The sequence below is a fragment of the Xyrauchen texanus genome, chromosome 12 (genome assembly GCF_025860055.1).
Source record: "Xyrauchen texanus isolate HMW12.3.18 chromosome 12, RBS_HiC_50CHRs, whole genome shotgun sequence".
In the NCBI taxonomy this organism is placed as follows: domain Eukaryota; kingdom Metazoa; phylum Chordata; class Actinopteri; order Cypriniformes; family Catostomidae; genus Xyrauchen; species Xyrauchen texanus.
The window spans coordinates 10,575,096-10,592,001 of NC_068287.1; the positions used below are offsets into that span (position 1 = coordinate 10,575,096).

The 16,906-nt window shown below is 40.4% G+C and overlaps 1 protein-coding gene across 1 annotated transcript in view; it reads left to right on the forward strand.

Moving 5' to 3' along the window:
• LOC127653151 (dynamin-2-like) overlaps positions 1-1,461 on the forward strand; it is a 72,518-nt gene extending 71,057 nt beyond the window's left edge. The window contains exon 20 of the mRNA XM_052139707.1: positions 276-1,461. Within this exon, the coding sequence (XP_051995667.1) occupies positions 276-312 (37 nt within the window). The 3' untranslated portion in view covers positions 313-1,461. The remainder of the gene's footprint in view (positions 1-275) is intronic.
• Positions 1,462-16,906: the final 15,445 nt, after the last annotated feature.

A 16,906-nucleotide genomic window follows, 5' to 3' on the forward strand; every position in this document is an offset into this window, starting at 1 on the left:
CAAGGCATTAAGTCATCCTGGTTGGGTTTCTGAGTACTGAGATGTAATCAGTGAATGAATACAGACTCAAATTTCAGCCTGTGTATAAATATATATATATATATATATATATATATATATTAATTAAATCAATATTTATTTAATTGGTGTATTCCAGTTTCACTCATCAGAACCTATTTAGTTGACTGTAAATGTACACGTTTCACTTTGTACAGCACATAAATGAAGTTCTCACTGCTGTTCTATGGTTTGGTTGCGGGTTTGTTGTTGAACAGACGTCCACCACCTCGTCGGCCAGAGAACCAGTGGTGAAGATAAACCAGAGCTGTGGAGGAAGACCAGGAGGCTGCTGCTGTACTGCATACAGACAGGAACATACAGGAGACATGATTCCAATCCAAACTACACAATATGACACAAATGTCCAGTTGGTTTTACGGTTTTGAAACCATATTCATTCAAAAGAAAAACACTACAGAAGCCCAATAAATTGATAATCTTGCAATGTATTTAAAGAAATAACCTAACATTAAATTCCTGCAGAAAGTTTTTTTTTTTTTTTACTGAACACAAACCAAGGTTTTTAGAAGAATATCTCACCTCTGTAGGTCCATACAATCCAAGTGAATGGTGGCCAGAACTTTGAAGCTCCAAAAAGCACATAAAGGCAGCATAAAAGTAATCCATATGACTCCAGTGGTTTAATATAAGTATTCAGGAGTGACATGATAGGTGTGGGTAAGAAACAGATCAATATTCCAATCCTTTTTTTTAACTATCAATCTCCACTTTAACATTCTGAAGGTGAAAGTGGAGATTTATATATATATAAAAAATATTTGTGTTGAACAGAAGAAAATCAAACACATCTGGGATGGTATAAGTGTAAATGATGAGATAATTGTCATTTTTGGGTGAACTATCTCTTTAATAAATATGGTTGTAAATAGCTTTTATTATTATTATTATTATTATCAATTCCTAGACATGTTATTTTGGCTATAATAAAAATATTTGTGTATTGTTGTTGGGTGATTGAAGAATGTTAGAAATATTACTGAAAGAGCGGGGTAGTTGTTAATGTGTGTGATTTTTATATATTTTTGATTTGTTTTCTAGTATGTGCTCATATGACCACAGGGGTGTTTGTTGAGGGGTGGTGGGTGTTTAAAGTTGATTCCGTGTATTGCTGCTTTTCTTTTCTGTATTTTAATAAAAATGTTAATCTTATAAAATATATTGAAAATGAACTCATAAACAAACCGATATGAAATCAAGGCTACAGACTAGAGAATATTATTTAAAAAAACAATGTGATGCTTATCTTTATGTTTTTCAATGCAGTCAATGTTACTAATACAGGTCAGTTTAAATTCAAATTGTGCTTGCAAAATGAATGAGGTGAATTGTCCCAGATGGTAATGTGCTGTAAAATAAAACCATTAAGAGAAAAAAGTTCCCATGGAGTTTTACTTTACTGCCATAAAGAACATGTATAAATAAAGAGATGTGTTAGTCATAATTTAATACAATTTTATTTATTTTTCTCACAAATCTCACAAATCATTTTAACCATAATGTTCTAAAAGTCCTGTACAAAAATTACATTCACAAACAAGCTATAATCAAAATGTTTCTACTTCAAATAAATATGGTGTTTAACAGTGTTTGAGCTCTAAAAAATAAACACCTAACAATAGAAATTCAATCCAAAATCTGATTAAAAATAATGACAAAGAAATCAGTGATTTTTTTTAAGGCTTTTGACATAAAGATGTTAGAGTTTCTTAAAAATGAAGATTCCCAGATGTCGTATCAAACCCTATTTTTTCTGCACTACACCACAGTCGAAATGTCTGAAGAATCATTACACAGCTCCTGCCATTCAACAACAGTTTATAGTGACCATGTCTGTCGATCTCCAAAAAGGACAAAAAACAACACAAAAGTAGTCCATGTAACTTGTGCATTATATTCCAAGTTTTCTGAAGCCATACAACAGCTCTGTCTGCAAAATGTAACAGAAATATAAGTCTGTATTCACTGATAATCTTCACCTCCGTCAAAGTTCACGTTTTGACCTTGGACACGTCAACATCTGTAATGGCAAAACAACATTGTATCTCCATTGTGTAGTGACAAAATCTGTATTTGGAATATGGATGTTTATGCCAAAGCCTAAAATATAGCACATTCATTGTATGGACTACATTTTTTTCATGTCCTTTTCGGAGCTTAACAGATGTGGTAATATCTACTGTAGCTGTAAAGCAAGACCTGCGTAAAAATTCTTTAAAAGTTTCTCCTTTCATGATCAACGGAAAAACAACTAAGTTATATTGGTTTGGAACGACAGGAGGGTGAGAAAATTATGAAAGAAGTTCATTTTTGGGTGAACTATCCCTTCAATGTCTTGTTTTCCTGTATACATTAGTGCATACTTTTATTTATTTCTTCAGCAGCTGTAATCATACATTTTCTCTAGACAGTGCCAGCACCATCAGATCCATCTACGACCTGAACATTAATTGTCTCTGGACAAAAAGGAAACACGTCATAGATTACCGTCCAGCAGGTCGCGATCACGAGCCATGGACGCCCTCAACGTCGTCTGGATCTGCCCGCTTCGCTCCATGTTCCTGTGCACAGCATCCATTGTCTTCTGTGTGATGAGAGGAGACATTCTTGCATTTTTAACTTTGTATTTTGGTCCAGTAGAGGCAATTCAGTGCGACTAGTGCAGTACGTGTCATCAACTGACACACGTGCTCGAAATGGTGCTCAATCTCTTATTCCCCAAAAACTTTCAAGTAAAACATTTTACTAAAAATATATTTTCTTGGCATATTCATATCACGAGGGCAATAATTTTTTCAAGATGATAAGTAATGCTCTAAACGCATGTCTATTACTTTTTTTACAGGTAAAATAAATGAGTAAATTCTGTATGATGGGATTTTTTCAACCAACATTAAACCTGCAAAATAACTAAATGTAAAATGTCGTCGTCGTCGGCAACCGTCCGTCTCGGGAGACGATGGTGTAGCTCGGTGCGTCTATCTGCACCGCCGGGAATGGCTGTACAGACCAATTCTAGAGTGGCAGTCCTTGCCGCACTGGGCGCAGAAGGGGGATGGCTGGTCAGGCTGCTGTTGCCGCTGCTTCCGCCTAGCTCTCTTTGCCACGGCAGTGTCGTTTCGTGCCGCTTCTGCTTTGATTGTTACCTGCCGGACTGCTTGTCGCCAAGCGGAGCGATCATCAGCCAGTCTCTCCCATGCGCTGGGGGCAATGCCGCATTGCTTCAAGTCCTTTTTGCAGACGTCTTTGAAGCGCAATTTGGGCGCCCTGTGGTTCTGGTGCCTTCAGCCAGCTCGCCGTAGAGGAGGTCTTTGGGGATGCGGCCTGCGTCCATCCTCCTGACATGCCCAAGCCACCGCGGCCGTCTTTCGCTGAGCGTTGCATACAAACGGCTCATGTTGGCTCGTTCCAGCACCTCGGTGTTGGGGATCTTGTCCTGCCACTTGATATGCAGTATGCGACGCAGGCACCGCATGTGGAAGCTGTTGAGTTTCTTCTCGTGCCTTACGTAGGTGGTCCATGACTCGCTGCCATAAAGGAGCGTACTGAGCACGCAGGCTTGGTACACGCGCAGTCTGGTCGTCTCAGTGAGGCTAGAGTTGTTCCACACTCGCTGATTTAACTTGGCCATGACTGCGGCTGCCTTGGCGATTCTGCTGTTGATCTCAGGGTCGATGGATAACGAACTTGAGATCGTGGACCCAAGGTACGTGAAGTTCTCAACAACGTCCAGGCTGTACCCGTCGATGGCGGTGTTTGGAGGGGTCTCTGCTCCCTGCATCATGACTTTGGTCTTCTTCAGGCTGATGGTCAATCCAAACTCCTTGCAGGCGTGTGAGAGGCAGTTGACAAGCTGCTGGAGTCCGTCTGCCGTGTGTGAAGTCAAGGATGCGTCATCAGCGAAGAGCATCTCACGAATGAGTACCTCTGTGACTTTGGTCTTGGCACGGAGACGGGCTATGTTGTAGAGCTTGCCGTCCGACCTAGTCGCGGATGTAGACACCCTCGCTGCAGTCTTTGATGGCGTATTGGAGGAGCATGGAGAAGAAGATACCAAAGAGTGTGGGCGCAAGGACGCAGCCTTGTTTCACTCCACTGCTGACTGGGAAGGCTTCGGATGTTGCGCCGTTGTAGCATACTGTGCTGTGCATATTCTCGTGGAAGGACGTGACCACTGCAAGCAGGTGCGGGGGGCAACCAATCTTCTGCAGCAACCTGAAGAGTCCGCTTCTGCTGACCAGATCAAACGCCTTTGTGAGGTCGATGAAGGCGATGTAGAGTGGCATATGCTGCTCCTGACACTTCTCCTGCAGCTGGCGTAGTGAGAAGATCATGTCTACTGTTGATCGGCCATCCCTGAAGCCGCACTGGGACTCGGGGTAGACGCTGGAGGCGAGGGTCTGCAGGCGGGCCAGAGCGACGCAGGCTGAACACTTTGCCTACAATGCTGAGGAGGGAGATGCCCCGGTAGTTGTTGCAGTCACTACGGTCTCCCTTGTTCTTGTACAAGGTGACAATGTTAGCGTCTCGCATGTCCTGGGGGATGTAGCCCTGTTCCCAGCAGAGACAGAGGAGGTCGTGAAGTGGTTTTAGCAGGGCTGGTTTCCCGCTCTTTAGAACCTCGGGAGGGATTCCATCGCTCCCTGGCGCCTTCCTGCAGGCAAGGCAGTCGATGGCTTTGCTGAGCTCGTCCATGGTTGGTGGGGTATCTAGCTCCTCCATGACTGGTAGGTCTGGGATGGCGTTGAGAGCCGTGTCAGTCACCACGTTCAGCGTTAGCGTATAGCTCAAGGTAGTGCTCCGTCCATCGCTTCATCTGCTTTTCCTGGTCGGTGATAACCTCTCCCGTCTTGGACTTGAGGGGGGCGGTCTTGGAGGGGGTTGGGCCTGTTGCCTTCTTGATGCCCTCGTACATCCCTCTTGCGTTTCCTGTCTCGGCAGCTCTTTGTATGCTGCTGCAGAGGTCTAGCCAGTAGGTGTTGGCGCAGTGGCGGGCGGTCTGCTGGGCTTTGTTCCTGGCAGTCCGGAGGGATTGTAAGATACTAGGGCTTGGATTGGCCTTGTAGGCCAGAAGGGCTTTCCTTTTGCCTCAGTCACGGGCTCCATTTCTTCCCAGTGTGCCTCGTACCAGTCGACATTTTTCCGCTCCTTCTTCCCGTAGGCGGTAATGGCGGCGTTGTAAACCAGCGTCGCGAGGCGGGGCCACTTGGAGTCGATGGTGTCATCTGCTGACACTCCTCGCTGAGGGCGTGTTCCAGCCTGCTGATGAACTGCTGGGTTTTCTCAGGATTGCTGGCGCAGCAGGCATTTATGCGTGGGCGACCCTTCTTCTTGGAGTGGTACAACCTTTTGGGTGTAGTGCGCACCTTGCTTGCTACGAGGGCGTGGTCCGTGATCGCAGTCGGCACTGTGGTAACTGCGTGGTGAGGAGGACGCAACCAATATCCGCTCTTCTGGTGATGACCAGGTCAAGCTGGTGCCAGTGGCGGGATCGGGGTGCCTCCATGACACCTGGTGGATCTCTTTACACTTGAAGAAGGTGTTGGTCACACACAGGCCGTGGTGGCACAAGAGCTCGAGCAGTCTCTGGCCGTTCTCGTTTATCTTCCCCCTCCCAAAGCTTCCGAGGCAGGTGGGCCAAGCCTTGTGGTCAGCTCCTACTCTTGCATTGAAGTCTCCTAAGAGGAAAAGGCCTTCAGTGCTGGGCCACCTGGATATCGCTTCATCTAGGGCCTGGTAAAACTCATCTTTTTCCTCGGCGGTGGAGCAGAGGGTTGGGGCGTACACGCTGAGAATGTTGACTGGGCCAGAAGACGTTGACAGCCGGAGGGTGAGTATCCTCTCTGTGCCTGCTGTGGGGAGCTCGGTGAAACTGACAAGTGTGTTCTTCACAGCGAAGCCAACACCATGTTGCCTGGGTTGGTCTGGGGACTTCCCTGCCAGTAGAAAGTGTAGTTTGTTTCCTTGATGGTGCCGTTGTCAGCCAGCCGGGTCTCCTGTAGGGCGGCAATGTCGACGTTCAAGCGTGATAGTTCCCTGTCAATGACGGCCGTCTTCCTTAGCGTCGTCGATCTGCAGAAGGTCTGCGGTTAGTCCTGGACACATAGTCCTGACGTTCCAGCTAGCGAAACGAAGAGCTGGAGGCTTCTTTCTTGGTTCTTCCTTTGACTTGCCTGGTGCAAGTGTTTAGTGGCCCACTTTTCGAGAGATGCCTCTCTAATCCCCACGCACCCAGTGGGGCAGGTGAGCCATGGCGGGACGGCACCTTACTGGCTGGGGGCTGCCCAGCTTAAGGCGGGCGGTGGCTGTCCAATGAGGCGCGATGACCTCTCCCACCGTCAAAGGGGACCCCTGGCGCTCGCTTCCTTCGCCAATCGGACGAGCTTATAACCGGTAACTGCCCCCTCCCGTGTTGAGTCGACATCTTGCGATGGCGCTGGAGTGTCCTCTCCAGTGGAGCTACAGAGCCTGCAGATTAAACCTGCAAAATAACTAAATGTAAAATGTAACCAACGTCATAATATATAAGAGTGAACTGAATGCTACATCAATATTGATTATTAAGTGAACTGTTTCAACAGCTAAAATATGATGAATAATGTTGAGAATAACACGATACCTTGTAAAGCTTTAAATGGTCGATGTGAAGCATTCTAATGTATTTCTGTGGGATAAAATCATTTTTATCTCTCTTATTTTGATATTATTTACTTAGTTTACCTGTATTAAAATATGCAAATAACATTCTGTATATACGTTAACTCCTGATTTCACATGCGACTGTTGTCTTGGGGTTGAATTGCTTGTCTTCACTGCTTTTGTAATTCAGAAAAATCAGTTCAGTATTTTTCTTTATTTCAAGTGTAAAAATAAAACATAAAAAGGTGTTTATTCATCTTGAACTTAAAAATAAAGTCTCAAAACATTTGAGAACTATCAATGTGTATGTACATACACCACAGGAGATTTCTGTCATTTTTTCGGAAGTCATGAAAATTCCCACCACAGTGTATTTTCCGGCACATTTCAAATTATGTGTTCCAGTCATTTCGACCCGGACAAACTTTTATTTAAATGTTCCATTTGGAATAAAATTCCTTGACTTTGTTGGCATATGGTATCTAAAAACACACAAAAAAATTTTGACAATTTTCTTTACATTTCATTGGTTTTATTTAACTTTGTTACACCTGGGGCACGTTCAAGTTCAAAACGGTGCGCAACGTTTTGCTACGGTTTCCGGGTTGAACGTCATGTTTCCTGGAAACGGCGTGCACCGGTGTGCAACGGGGTTTGAGATGCGTTTTCTCTTGTTTGGTGGGTGTGTCAGAACTGCAGTCCAATCAGCAGCAACATGTATATAAAGCACGCGGAATTAAAGTGACCTCACACAATGTGTTCGATGCAGCTCGGTTTACGCATCAACTGAGGATATTAGAAGACATGTTTGTCGTAAGTTTTATTGTAAATATAGGATATCAACATAATGATGTAGTTGTTTAGGCTATATTTTTAGCTTCATTGCAAGTGTATGACATTTGGTATAGAAATAAACAATGGTAATTAAGTGCTTTTCCTAAAAATGAGAAAGAAAATACAGGGTATTAAAACAGTATGAACTACAAATCAAGTCAGTATGTGAGGCTAAATAGATGTTTTAGTCTGAATTAGGTAAGATGTGTGCTTCCATTTCAGTTTCCACAAATCCCTTCACTCGATTGGGAAGTTCTCTCGTGTTCTGGGCGGCAAGTGCAGTAACTGTAACATCGGGCATATTTTGCAGTATTAAACACATATTTATACCGACTTCATCAGGCTCCGAAAATTCTTCACAAAGAATGGCCTTCTCAGCTGCCATAGTTGCAACTCTTGCGTCATCAGAACAGTGCGTTCAACGCATCACCGTTTCTGTTTAAAAAACGTTGTGCAACGTTTTCTCGGCGCTGAACGCAGCCCTGTTGTGTTCCCGGTCAAACATGATTGGTCATTGGAAATAAATGGACGGGGCTAGCAAAAAAACATATGAGTGTTCAGGAGCCTGCCAATCATCTGATGAGCACTTATGTGCATGTGTTTTTTTTATTTCTTGACAGCAATTGCAGTTACAAACACATACAAATACATACATAAATAAACTATACATAAATAAATAAAGTACATACATAAATAAATCATATCCAGTGGGGTCTGCAAAGTCCAGGAAGGCTAATCAACAAGCAGTCCAATTCATAGCATCACTTACAGTTATAAGTTCCAATTTCATTCAGTCACGTGATGTCACAAGATTTGAATATGTCTGCACAGTCTTCAGAGCTTTACAGTTCTTTGAATATCTTATGGAGTCCAAGTATTCATTGACTTCACTCTCAAACAAAGGAAAGAAGGGTTTAGAGCCCCTGAACTTACATTTATGGATGTGATATTTAGCGAGTAGAAATAAAAGATTAATAATGAAATACTTTCCTTCCTTGTCCGTCTTGAGGTCGAACACACCAAAGAAAACATCTTTAAAGCAAAATGAGAAATCCGTAACGAAAAGGGTTTGTATAAATTCAAGGACATCTGACCAGAATTTTTCTGTGTACGAACATTTCCAAAATAAATGCAAATATCTTCATCTGACCTTTTACAGAAAGAGCATTCAGATTCAATATCTGGTTTATACCGCTTAAGCACACACTTTTCTGGGTAGAATCTGTGAATTAATTTAAACGTAACTTCTCTCACTTTATTATTAAGCATATATTTGAAAGGCAAAGACCAAACGTTTTTCCAAGGGACATTCTCTATTATCCTGTTCCAATATGGGATTATATAAGGAATAGTAACAATATCCCTCTGGTATAATGTCCTAATAGTTTTATTTTTAATGTGGTGCACCACAGAAAAGCATAAACTCCCCACAGCAGTATCAGATAAATCCATATTGTGAATCAGTGGCCATGGTAAATCAATGCCTCCCATCAGCATTCTGATACCAGAAGGAATTGCATCAAAGACAATTGCATATTCTTTGACTGAAACAGGAATTTTAAATTTCCGCAAGAAATCTGAATAACTGTACAGTCTGCCACTTGTGTCATAGAGTTGGCCAACAAGTACAATATTATTCCTGTACCAGTTTTCAAAAAATAAAGACTTGTTTTTGTAGAGAATGTCTTTATTATTCCAAATGTAATAACGATAAGGTGAGAAGTTATGTTTAAATAAGAGAGACCAAGCCAAAAGCATGTGTTTATGAAAATTGGACAGTTTGATTGGGATTTTGCTAATATTATAATTGCATAATAACAGAAAATTCAAGCCACCGATTTTAGAGAAAATTTTGGAATAAAGTTCATGTGATGTTGGATTGTTAAAGAATTGTCTGAGCCAGTTGATTTTGAAGGTATTGCTTAAAGTTGTGAAGTCACTTATGTGCATGTGTTCTTGCACACATAAAGTGCATTTATATATATTTTAATGGGCCGGTCATTTTTGACCAGAAACACCACAAGTTGGCGTTTCTGCCATTGTTTACAAAATAAAAGAGTAAAAAAAAAAAAAAATTTATATTTGGTTTTTAATATAGTAAAATTTCCTTGAAAACGCTTTTTCAATGCAAAAATGTAGTTGCATAAGGTCTTTAGGACTATCATAAATAAATTCAAAAAGAGGTACAAAGGCCTGGTAAAAGGTTTGAGAGTCAGTTTTACTTTAACATATAGGCTACAGTTAAAAATGATCATATATTTAACAAGACAATACATGTAATTTTACTGTAAAATATTGTATTTATGTATTTTTTTTCGATGTAAAAAGTATGATTTACAGTATAATTATTGGGAAAAACATTATGTTCAACAACAGAATATATGTCATTTTTACAGTAATCTATTGTTAAAATTATGGTGAAAATAATAATCTGCATTCCCAGAAGTCCCAGCGTGACTCATCAAATTTCATTATATTTTATTGGAATAGTTATGTTTTTTCTTATTTTTAAACTCAGTTATGTACTTTGGGGTGTTCAGTGTTATCTATAATGTTGTTTAGTTCATGTTTATTGCATTGTTTTAATTTCAAATGTATTACCCTGATGGTGTTTTGTGTTTGTGTAACACTGTGCATTGTGTTTACATGTGTATTCATTACTGCTCCTTGAAGGACCACTCTTGATAAACTTTTTAAGTTTAAATCTCCACTTTCACTTTCTTCTTCTTTTGTTTTTGCCAATTTGCATTCTTTCTGCATATCACCATCTACAGGGCAGAACATTTGCAGTAAAAAGTCTTAAATGTTGATCTGTTTTTCACCCACATCATATCACTTCTGAAGATGTAGATTAAACCACTGGAGTCATATTGATTACTTTTATGCTGTCTTTATATGCATATTAAAATACATTACTGCATTATTTGGACATACAGAGTTGAAATATTCTTCTAAATATCTCGGTTTGTGTTCAGCAGAAGAAATAAAGTCAAACGCATTTTGGATGGCCTGAGTAAATGATGAGAGAATTTTCATTTGTGGGTGAACTATCCCTTTAAGTCAAAATGTAAAGCCTGAAACAAAGTAACTGTATTTTTTATGGTAAATTACTGGCAACCAATGCATCTGTTTTACTGGTGATTTACACATTTTCAGTTGGCTACTGTGTAAAAGCACTGAAAGCACGCAAATCTGCAGCAGAGGATATTATATAAGGTTGGTTATGACGGTCCAAAACTAACATGAGTGCATGAATAAATTAGTGAAGGTTTAGCTCTGTGCACTCTGGGATGTGAATCCTACGCGTGGATACCGTCTGATTTTCTGAAGTCGTAGACCAGTCTGTACCCACGGGGGGAGATCAAAGTGACTTGAAGTCCTGAGCATGCATATCTAGAGAACAGTGTGACCAATGGGACACCAAAATATACATAACACCATTCAAATGTTTTTATTTTATTTTAATCGTTTCCTGAAGAGCATATCATTAGACTAACTTCACGATCCTTCAGGGCTGCACAATGAATCAATATAACATCAGATTTTTGACAAGAAAAGTAATCAACTGACAGCACTAATATATATTTGTATGTATATCGGTGCTGTCAGTAAATTAAATATTTTAATTGGGATAATCACATAATTTTTTATTAGTTAATCATGATTAATCACATTTGAAAGTGCTGAAATTTGACACTATATATACTTCTTTTCCTGTCAAAATGTAATTATTTCCATTTTAGGAAAGAAAACATGTCTTCAGGCGTTAAACCTTTTAAATGAGGGAAAAATGAATTAGTGCATCTTTAACTTTATTTAAACTGTAGTAAACATAATAAAAAGGCTAAATCCATCTTTGGTGTGACCATCCAATGATTTCAAATCAGCACTAATTCACCTACAGTAGGTACACTTGTGCAGTTTTTCAAGGTGGTTGGCAAGTATGTTGGACAACTTGCCACTCAATTGCTTCTATTTATTCATGAAATCCCAGACTGACTCTATTGGGGCTTTTCCACTGCATGGTACAACTCGGCTCAACTCAACTCTGCTCGCTTTTTTGGGGTTCCAAGCGAGCCGAGCCGATAGTAAATGTGATGTCAAAATCTTGCAGATCACTGATTTGTCAGGGAGAATCGTCACTACCAGCGTCACTGGATTTCCGACATGCAACATCAACCCGCTAGTTTTAAAGTAAGCAACAGCGATAACAGTATAATTTGTTCACACGACTTTCGAATTGTGAAAAAAGAAATGGCTGTGTGCAAAACCACACTATGTTGAATAAACGAGGTGCAGACGGTCCACTCGTTAGCGATGAGTGAAAGTCTCTCAGGAAGTGTCGCAGCTGTTGGCCGCACACGGGTACCGCCAGACCTACCAACAGTGTAGGGAAAAGTACAATGTTTTTTAAAGTGACTACAGAACCATCAAGGAAAAGTGGAAGTGGTTCGACCAAATGGACACTATTTAAACCGGCGATCAATGGGAGGGAGAGTGCCCTGGACTAGTCACGATGGAGGATGGTATGTTTTGTTACGTTAACTCTATACTCTGCTTGAAAGCTTTACTTTATTTAGTTGACCAGCTACTGGAAGCTTGCTTCTAAAACAACTAGGCCAATTTAACTGTTACACTTGTGTAAAATCACCATGCAACAACTGCTTTATGCAGCACAATGAGCTAGTAGCTAACAGCTAACAGTTGTGTTATTGTTTTGGTCAGTTTGTGGCTTGTTTAAGATGATGTCATGGCAGTAGAGGTGGCGCAACTATGACGATCAGGCTATAATACCACCCACGTTGAGATGGCACTAAACTGCAGTGGAAATGCAAGCTCAGAAAAGTAACGCGAGTAGAGTTGAGATGAGATGAGTCGAATCGTAACGTACAAAGGAAAAGTGCCTTATGATGTTGGGATCCGTGCTCTGTGGGGGCCATACCAGCTGTTGCAGGAATCCGTGTTCTACTTCTATTCTATTCTGTTTGCAAAAGAAACATTACCTATTGACACACTAAAATAGAAGATATAAAATAACCATCTTAAGACAAATGTTTTTGTGAAACATCTTTATGTGCTAAATACTTTCACACATTATATCTTTTTTGCTTTAACTGCAGTCTTTGATGTTTTTCTTGTTGAGCCAGTTGAAATGCATTGTGGGGTTGGCTTCTCTTTAAGAAAAATGGTTCTGATGATTCCTTAGAATTTGGCCCAAAGATAGTTTCTTACCCATCTTCTGCTCATTAGGTTTGAGAACAAAGCCTACATGTCACGCTTAACAGTTCTCACCTTATTTTTTTACCTGAGCAACCGACTAAAGACTTTCTTTTTGACTATCCATATCTGCCCTGTTTCTCACTATTTCAATTCTATTCTATTTTTTACTGACTGATAAAGCAGTCCAACGAGCAGCCAGTGTGCTGTTACAAGAGAAAAAGCGTGGCATGCAGCACAAGCTGAGACACAGGGATCTTTCTGGAGCTTTGCTTCGGGTCAGCTGTTCTGCAGCTGTGCCTGTTTTTAATGTAAAGCAGGATGGCTCCACAATCAAGCCCCCAGACACGGTCACAACACTGAGGACTGTACTGCAATAAATGCCAAATGTTGAATGTCCTGTAAGTGTAATATCTAGGAGTCTTCTAAGTATGCAATTGACTTACCTGTGAATAATAGCCCCTATTTCGTCAGTATCAGTTCAATGCTTGATACTTATGAATGCACTTTGACCAAACGTGCATCTAAAAAAGGAAAGTGCTACTTCATGATCAGGTACATAAGAAAAGAAGATGATTTTCCAGGGGTGATGGCGGGAGGTGTGGAGCATAAACTTCTGCTTCACACAGATGATATTTTATTATTCGTCTGACCCCATTAGATCTATGCCTTGCCTGAGAATTATTCTCAGGATACAAAGTCAATTGGTCTAAATCCGAAGCTTTGGCTCTGACAACATTCTGCCCGGTAAAGACTTTTAAGCTGGGTGCCTTCCAGAGGCCTAAACAGGGCATTAAGTATTTGGGCATTTTATTCAAAGCAAATTTTAGTCAATTTTGACAAAGTTTTCGAGCGATGTGGGCAGGTGAACTTCATTACATGTATCTATGATTGGGAAGGTTAATGCTATTAAAATTAATGGTATGCCAAAATTCAACTACCTGCTACAATCTCTTCCTATAGATGTCCCCCTCTCTTATTTCAAGCAATTTGATAGCATATCGAATTCCTTCATTTGGAATGGTAAACTTCCCAGATTACATTTCAATAAGTTAAATAGAATGATTGGCAAAGGTGGGCTAGGCCTATGCAAGAATTTGTTTTAGTATCATGCATTCGGTCTCAGACATTTGTCTCATTGGTCACTTCCACCTGAGAGAACCCCTCCCTGGTTTTGTATTGAACAGGAAGTTCTTGCCCCTATTTCGCCATTGCAAAGCCTTTCTATCAACCTAACCGGAGAAATTCAGTCACTCCCTGTTATCTCACATTTGCATTTGGTATGGACAAATGTGTCCAGAGTGTTTAATTCAGACATTTATTTAAATATTTCCTCCATCTTATGGCTGAACCCTAAATTATATATGAACAATTTCCCTTTCTACTGGTCAGAGTGGATTGTGAGGGGGGTTACTACACTCGGTGACCTGTATAAGAGTGGAGTGTTAAGATATTTTATGAATATGGTTCAACATTTTGGGATTCCAATATCTCAATTCTTTAGGTATTTACAGCTGTGCCACCTGTTCTGTATTGTTTTTGGGAGTAGCTCACGCGCCCCTAAAGCAGCAGATACTCTGGGAGTGGTTATTACTGCTTTTGGAAAAGGTCATTGAGGCATCAGTGTAAAATTTCCTGCTAATTCAGAGTCTGGGGGACGGAGCTTTAACTTCTCTCTAGAGATATTGTGAGAAAGATTTAAACTTGGTATTGGAGAAGGTAGTGTGGGCTAGGATTCTAAAAACTTCAAGTCTACATCTAGAGATGCAAGGGTGCGCCTTATACAATTCAAGTGTTACATCGATTCTATTGGACCCCCTCTGGATTGGATAGGCTTGGTCTTAAAGACACACCCAGCTGCTGGCGATGCCAATCAGAAGATGGAGACAACCCATTTTTTGGGGGGTATGTTAAGATCCAAGAATTTTGGTTGAAGGTTCAGAGTGTCATATGTGATGTTTTGGGCACTCGAATTTCATTTTTCCCCAATCTCTGCATTCTGAGTGATGGGGCGGTCATAAATGTGGGGGACAAACACATAAAAAATTAGGTCCTGACCAGTATTATTAATGTCAGGCAGATTATTTTAAGATGGCGCTCCCTCATTCCGAAGTGGTGTGCGGAGATGGGGAGGGTGTCGGCTTTTGAGGAGATGTCGAGCAGAGGGCTAGGGGTTCGAGATTTGTTTGCTAGGAAGTGTGGCAGTTATTTGGTGTTTTGGGGGGACTCTTGGGGAGCGGCTGTGGAGAGAAAGGTTTAGTTCTAATTATATATGATTATTTTATTTTGGGGGGATTTAAAAGTGTGTAATTTTTATTTGTGTGTGTTTGTGTATTCTATTTTGGTGTGTTCGAAGGGGGTCAGGTGGGGCTGGTGATTCGGGAGGGCCAGGGGTAATAATGGGGGGGTTAAATGTTGTCTCAATGTATATATGTTGTGTTTTTTCCTTCTTAAATGTTTGAGTCTAATTATAAACAAAGCACATAAACAAAGGCTTTGATTGGTCAACTGTGTTCTTCTGTCGTCAAGATTCAACAGCTTGAATTAAAGCGCACATTATTTCAGAATGGACAGCTTCGATAAGAGCATTTTATAGACAAATATATTGAATGTTTTAATGTTAGTAGAGCGCACAAGTGTCTCTATTTGTAACCTGCTCTGGGGACAAATTAGTATTAAAATGTCCCCATACTAAAGTTAGATAATGTACCAAACTTCCTCTGTGGGTGTCTTGAAAGTGAAAGGTGGTTCATAAATATATAAACATAAGTAATTTTTTAGGGATAGGGTTGTGGACAGTAGAAATGACCTTTATTTTTAAATAATAAAGGTCTAAGGTAAGTCACCTTTAGACAGGCAGGTAAATAAACATGTTATATAGTCAACTCAATAAGTAAATGTAATAGTAGATAAGGACTGATTGAATGAATATTATGAGTATTTGAGTGAATATTCTGTTTTGTCTGGGCTGAATATAGCCCAACGTATTCCTCCTCTCTTACTGTCATGTGCAGACTCTGTTACATAAATATATCGGCTACATACAGTAAATAGTAGTAAAGCAGCCTGTGCATGTCACTTGTTCTTCATTGTTCTATAACTAAAGCATTTTTTTAATTTTTTTTAAATGACTCCCATTTGCTCCCTCGATAAGTGGGGAATGCCAACCTAACATGTTCAATGAATTAGTCTGATGACTGAAGTAAACTCAGTGCATGCTTGTTTTATGTTGATCCATAGTGAGTACAGACGCCACAACTTCAAAGGCGCACGTTGATACAACTTGAATGGAATCGTATTAATGCTCATAAAATGTCATTAAACGGTTTGTTTCATGAATCAAACTACTTTTTTGGAATAAAACAAAAATGTAGAATGATTTAAGAAATTAAGACATTTTATGTGCTTACACAATCGATGTAAAATCGATTGATCCAGTCAGCTTTTCTGATCCCATTCTCCCAGTTACGGGGGAGCTGTATCACAGAGCAGTTCGGCTGCATAAGTCAGTGAAACGAGCGAGTATTTCACCCTGTATATCATGCTGTGGACAGAGGAAGACTAGTCTTATAATCCCTCTGCCTACACGTGTTTACTGAATTTTTAATGCAGTGTGTATTAACACATGAATCAATGTTGACCTTATATAAAGTTAAACGCGAAATGCGCATGCTCGTTAGCGAGTTCACTGACAGGCGATGTCTGTATATAAAAAGTTTTTACCTGCAAGTCGGGACTTCCTTTCTACATCCATTGACTGTTGGGTGCTAAAGCTTCTTGGTTGGGTTTTCCAATTACTCCCATTAATTTAAATAGAAGTGACTTGTCTCTCACTGCTAAATAGTCTCTGTCCTCACACTGTATAGAACTACAATGCCCATCATGCACTACGTCTCCTCCCCGAAGTTTTTTCTCTTTGACTCCTGATTTCTCACAATACAGGGACAATAGTGGAGTACAAAAGCTACACGTTACTTTATTTAAAAAGTAACTCCAATATTATGATCTAAAAAATATTGTGTTACTTTACTTGCTACTCGAAAAAGTAATCTGATTACGGTATGCATGTAATTTTTAACACGTTACCCCCAACACTGGTCATCATTTACTCATCTTCATGTTGTGCCAAACCTTAATG